The 5685-nt window shown below is 38.8% G+C and overlaps 1 protein-coding gene across 3 annotated transcripts in view; it reads left to right on the top strand.

The window, feature by feature from the left end:
* The window catches only part of LOC310905625 (uncharacterized protein), a 57012-nt gene that overhangs the window by 45625 nt on the left and 5702 nt on the right, over nucleotides 1–5685 (top strand). For 2 of the 3 annotated variants that reach the window (XM_083852171.1, XM_083852172.1), the window contains exons 4-5: nucleotides 3113–3872; nucleotides 4624–4767. In XM_083852171.1, the coding sequence (XP_083708297.1) occupies nucleotides 3674–3872; nucleotides 4624–4767 (343 nt within the window). In that variant the 5' untranslated portion in view covers nucleotides 3113–3673. The remainder of the gene's footprint in view (nucleotides 1–3112; nucleotides 3873–4623; nucleotides 4768–5685) is intronic. The other variant, XM_083852173.1, reaches the window with a different exon arrangement.

The following is a 5685-nucleotide window of genomic DNA, read 5'->3' as shown; positions in this document are numbered from 1 at the left end:
AATTTTTTTTTTATTTTTTTTTTTTAGCATTACAATGCTTCCAGAAAATCTGAAGTTTAGCTTTCCTAGATTAAAACTACAGTATTGGATCATGACTGTAACATCATGCTGACCCCAAAATTCAGTTATCCATTAAAGGTCTTAAAGCACATGTAAAATGCAGATCCAAATGCAGGATTAGACTCTGAGTGTTTCCAGCCCCAGGGTTCAGTTTCACCTTCAGATTTGCATCCTGGTATGACTTTATCCTTGAAAGCTATTCTTGACTTTTTTTCTCCTCTAGAACCCTTTTATTTTGTTCCACAGCATCTTTAGCCTGCATTAGAGATCAAAGCAAGGTTTAAAGCTTTTATTACTTTTGATTGTCTTTTCTTTTTTGTCTGCTTTTGTACCATGTTATTTCTCTCAGTAGTTTTCAATATTGCATTTTCCAACTGTGCTACCTTTTTCCCAATTTTCTGTCCTTTGGTAAACGACATATTCTTGTCTTTTTAAATGCTGACTTTTGGCTTTTCTCAAGCCTTCTCTTTTCTTTCTATTCCATGGGTGTACATGTAGTTCCTGTACAGGCTATGTAGTTACAGCAGAGGACCAATTCGTTTCTTTCCCAGGATTCCCGTTTGGCTGGCAAAGAGATTCACAGGTGAAGCAAGTGGGCAATTTGTACTTTTGTCTCAGTGGCTTTCCCTGGAGAAGATGTGAGAGAGAAGAGGATGACAATCTAAGCCAGGTTTTGTTTGGTATAGGGATTACCAAGTTGACCCATCAACTAATTTAAAATGTTTTCAATTTCTTTGATTCACTGTGCTGCTTATGATAGGGCATTCTGTCTTCTTTCAGCTATATTTGAGGCACGCCTTATGGCTGAAGCAATACAGAAACTCTTTATTCTCTTCCATGTCTCTCAGTCCTGTTCCAGGAGCTGCTGCGAGCACTGGGAAGCACTGGTCCTGGGCAGCAGCTGCACAGCTGGTAGCCACATTTGTGCCGCAGGCACGCTTTGAAGGACAGCGGCAGTAAAAGACCAGCACACGTAGTGGAGTGGGAGGTGTTCAGCATCTGTACCTGCTCCGCTACCTTCAGAGGCCCAGTAACTTCGGTGGCTGCATGAAGGCATTGCAGATTCAAGAAGTATGAGAGGCAAGTGGAAGCTTTGGCCCCATTCTCAGACAACAGATGCTGGAGACAATAAAATCTTCTCAGAAAAGGAAGGCGATTATTGCAGTTTTCTAGCCAACAATTACCTTGCTCTTATAAATTATGTTGATGTCCATAACACACATTGCTGAGCATGTGATAGCAGTTGTGGGCTGCCACTGACTTCCCTGCTGATGCCTGATATGCTGCTCATAAACCGTTTTGTTTATCCTGGGGTACAAAGGTGTTCTATTAAATGAGATTGGCCTCAAAATCAGATACTGTGCTGTCTGTCCCGGTGTCCCCCTGCTTTATCTGTAATATTCTGCTGCAAGTCAAAGCTGTAGCCAGTTAGATTTCACTGTCTTAATCTAACATTTGCAAATGGTGCCAGCCAAAAAGCCATTTGTGTGGGCAAGTTTGCCAAGATTTACTTAAGAATTTTTATAAAGAATGAGTACAGTACCAAAAACGTAGTTTTCTCTCTCCTTTCAAGTCCCAACCTCTTTTGAAACATCTCTCCCTGCCTTTCTGTTATCATTTAATTTCCACATGCACAAATACAGGATTCATTCCCAGTTCTCTTGACTATAACATATCAACCCTCTCGCTAACATCCTTAACCTCTGCCCCTAGAAAACTAATCATCTCTCTTGTTAGCTCAGTCCCTTTTAGAGATGGCAGCGCACAAAGCGCACCAACACTTCTCTACCGTAAGTAGAGAAGTGATGCTTCTCTCTACTTGGTTTGTTCCACAGCTTCCACACTGATTTGTGTTGTACAATTCAATCTTCTGAATCACCCTTAATGACATCTATTATCTAAAATCCATTGGGCACCGCTACTTCACTTCATCCCTTAATTACACCACCTCTCTCTTTTCATACCTGCTCTTATACTTACCCAGTCACTGCCCTTAATGTCATCCTATTTCTCCTGTGCTAAGCTTCCAAAGTACTCATCCTGCAATGCATGCAGCTGGCTCTGTCCTCCTGCCGAACCGCTGAGAGTGCTCGTAAGGAGTGTTTTCTTGCCTCCTTTCCTCAAACAAAAGCAATCCTTAGATTATAACGTAGAGTAGAGGAAGGTGCTATGGGTTAAACTGCCATAGGAGGTTCTACCAATTCAATTTGGATTTAGATACACTGTTTGTACAGAGATGAGTTTGGAATTTTGATGTTCAAATGTGCCTAAGGTTAGTTAAGAGTTGAATTTACACTGAGAGTCAATGGGCCTTTTGAAAATCTGAGCTTTTTGAGCCAGTATGTCAATAGACATTTTCTTTGGGGTGGAGAATATTCCTGTTCAACGCTGTGCATGGGGGTTAATCACAATAAAGTTAGATTTTTGTAGTATATTAGTATATTTTATAACAATGCAACAGTAAGCCATTCATCAAGTCACAATGAAACACATTTAAGTTTTCTAGAAGCTTCCCATTCATGTGACACTGAATTCTTAACTATTCATAATAGTAAAAACAAATGAAAGCCCTTTCAAACAGCAGATGCTGTACAAAGAGAGTTGGTTATTTAGAGCAGGAGTGATTTGGCAGACCTAGTATTGTTTGAGTGCTGTATCACATAAAAGGTAAATTAGAAGTCATATTTTTTATAATTTTTCTGTAGGTCCTCCTCCTCCCCCACCTGAATGGATTTAAACTCAGAATATAGACCCATTGATTATTCTGGCTTCAAGGATCAGGAGGAGGTTAATTAGGGGCTGATAAAAGTTCTCTAGGGCAGGGGTCATGTCTTTGTATGTATTTGTACCATGGCTAATGCAGTGTCTCCCAGAGCCTACAGGGGCTGTAAGGTTTTTCCATAATGTAAATAATATTAAATTGCAGTTTAGGAAGTATAAAAATGGTCTGATGGCAATTTAAAAATCTTTACATTTTTAAGAGCTGTTTTCCCAATTTCTGGGGAAAGCTGAATGCAGAAAAATTGTTGTTTTCTGATTTTGATTCCTTTAGAGAATTTTCATCAGTGAAAGAGCTCTCTCGTACTGACATAAGTATAATCTCAGACTTAGCAGGGATCCTTCTGGGCTCTGTAGAGTCCCATGGATCAAACCATCATGCAGAAAGAAATGCTTATGACTCTTCCGGGTGTTTGGATCTTTTTTTCTCATTGGAGCCAAGATGTGTGAGGTGAATGTATCACAGAATCACGCAGTGGCTGAGGTTGGCAGGGACTTCTGGAGGCCATCTGGTCCAACCCACCTGCCCAAGCAGGGACACCCAGAGCAGGTTGCCCAGGAGGCTTTTGAAGATCTTCAGTGAGGGAGACTTCACAACGACTGTGGTTGTATGCACCTGAAAAAGTGAGTACATCTCTCTGCTTACCCTGATGGGAGGGGGGTTTGAATTGTTAACCTGGAGGTTGTATGGAAGACCTATCCCTGACTCTTCTCCTTGGCAAATCATCATCTGCATTTTGCAAACCATTGAGGGGATGAGGATCACATTGATGGCACTCTGGCAACTCCTGTGGCATCTGTTAGGTGCAGGTGTCACAGATATTATGACAGTGGTATGGGGAAGAGGAGGGATAGCATCAAACATCTTACCATAGATGTCTGGTGCCATTATTTCTTAGTGTTCCTGGTAACTCTCCGCAGAATCCAGAATTTATGTGCCCCTATAAAGGAACAACCAACGATCATCTGGCTTTTTATGAGAAGTCTTGATCTCCCCACCTTAAAGAGAAATAGGACAGCAAGAGAATCAAATGGTAACAAACAGTATAACATGATAAGTGGAAAGAATATATGCTTTTTTACAGCATTTAAATTCACTCTGATGATATTGCTAAAAACATTATTTCTATTAGCTGGCTATAGGTAAACTTGTATATTTCTGTTCATACAGGTTTGCAAAATTAAAAAAAGCAGTTAAATGATGAGTATTAAGAGCTGGAAAATGGTTTTCCAGATGCTGATACAAGCACATATTTGCAATCTCAAAAATGTAATTTGGTCTTTTAATCACCAAGAATTGGTGTCTGTCCCTGGTCTGCCAATCAACTTTATTCTTATTCTAGTGAATACTGACTTTCTTGTTGCTTTTTTCTCCATCCCTACCCTACAAATAGTTACCCAAGTAACTGATATTCTTTTGATTTTCTGCTAAGCTAGTTGTGTCTCCTCTTTCTTTAACTCCAATGCAAAAAAAATCCCGAAAAGTGAGAAGACCAACAATGCTCAACAAATCAGGGTAGAACCATCAGCTTTCTTCTATGACAATCCCCCAATTTTATTTTGTATGTCTTTACATGGAAATAGTGCAAGCTTTATTCCTCTCTGTCACCTTGTACTTTGTTCATTCCTGCAGTTTACAACATCTATGTTAAAACATCTATCTGCTAACAGAGCTTGAATGTTTTTGTAGTCTAGTGTGGAAAACGATGTGTCTGCACATCACTGATGACATTTTCTGTTCCTGATACCTTCATGATTCATTCAGATTTCTTTGTTTTGATCCAGGCCAAAAAAATGATTATAGATTGTGTCCACTGGCAAATTTTGATTTCTTTCACACTTCCCTTGATACTTCTGAACGTGGCCAATACAAAGGGAGAAGACCTGTAGCCGGTCTGGCCAGCCACGTGCCCTCTAGGACTTTCCAAGGTAATTGGTGAAAAATGTGGTGTCGGTCATGGCTTATTACTTAAATGCAAGCTGTATGTTTGTCTCTTCCTTTTTTTCTGTGCTATGGGGATTCTAGTAGGGTACAGGAAAGAAAATAAAAGTGGCATTTTCTACAGGAAATGGCCCTCACGAATATGTCTCCGCTAATAATTACAAAGCTGGTTTTATTTTGTTCAATGCACTGCCTCGGTTTTGGATCCATATCAAGAGCAGCATATGCTCTCCAAACTAAAATGTGTGCATATCTGATTTTTGACAAAAAAAATATTTAATTGATCACTTCCTACCCTTTCGCCCCCCCCATTCTCTTCCTGCCTTTTTTGCCCATTTCTTTACTAATTCCATAATATAGTATGCCCCCTAATATGAAAGAAATACAAATTAATTTAAATATAAAATATAAAGAATTAACCTTACAGCAAAACAGATAACAGAAAAAAAAGAGCTAGTTTTTCTCTGTCTAGTGACAGCCTTCTCGTTTATTATCATTTTAACAAATTAAGTTGCAAAATTGGCATTATTTCAGAACTGTACAAAATGTAATGACTCCATGAAATATATTGAATTTTTCAAGTATTAAAAATCCCTTAGTTTTTGAAAATGAATCACTGGCAATGATCCTTAAGAATCCAAAGGTTTTTTTGTGCCATTTCTATACTATGCCTGCACAAAATCTAATGGCATTTGCTGTGTTAATCCTGGATATTCCATTGTTTTGGTATTTGTACTCTATTAGTTAAATACAACATGTGTGAGAAAATCAAAGGGAAGAGATGTTGTTAAAATAGGAGAAAATATTTATCCCTTAGATATAAGAAATACTTGTCACCCAAAATAAATCTGGCTTAAACTCTTTAAGTCTTAAATCGAACAAGTTTGAAGTTAAAATAAGTTCTT

Source organism: Anser anser (assembly GCF_964211835.1).
Source record: "Anser anser genome assembly, chromosome: 11".
Lineage (NCBI taxonomy): Eukaryota > Metazoa > Chordata > Aves > Anseriformes > Anatidae > Anser > Anser anser.
This window is presented reverse-complemented; position numbering and strand designations above follow the sequence as displayed.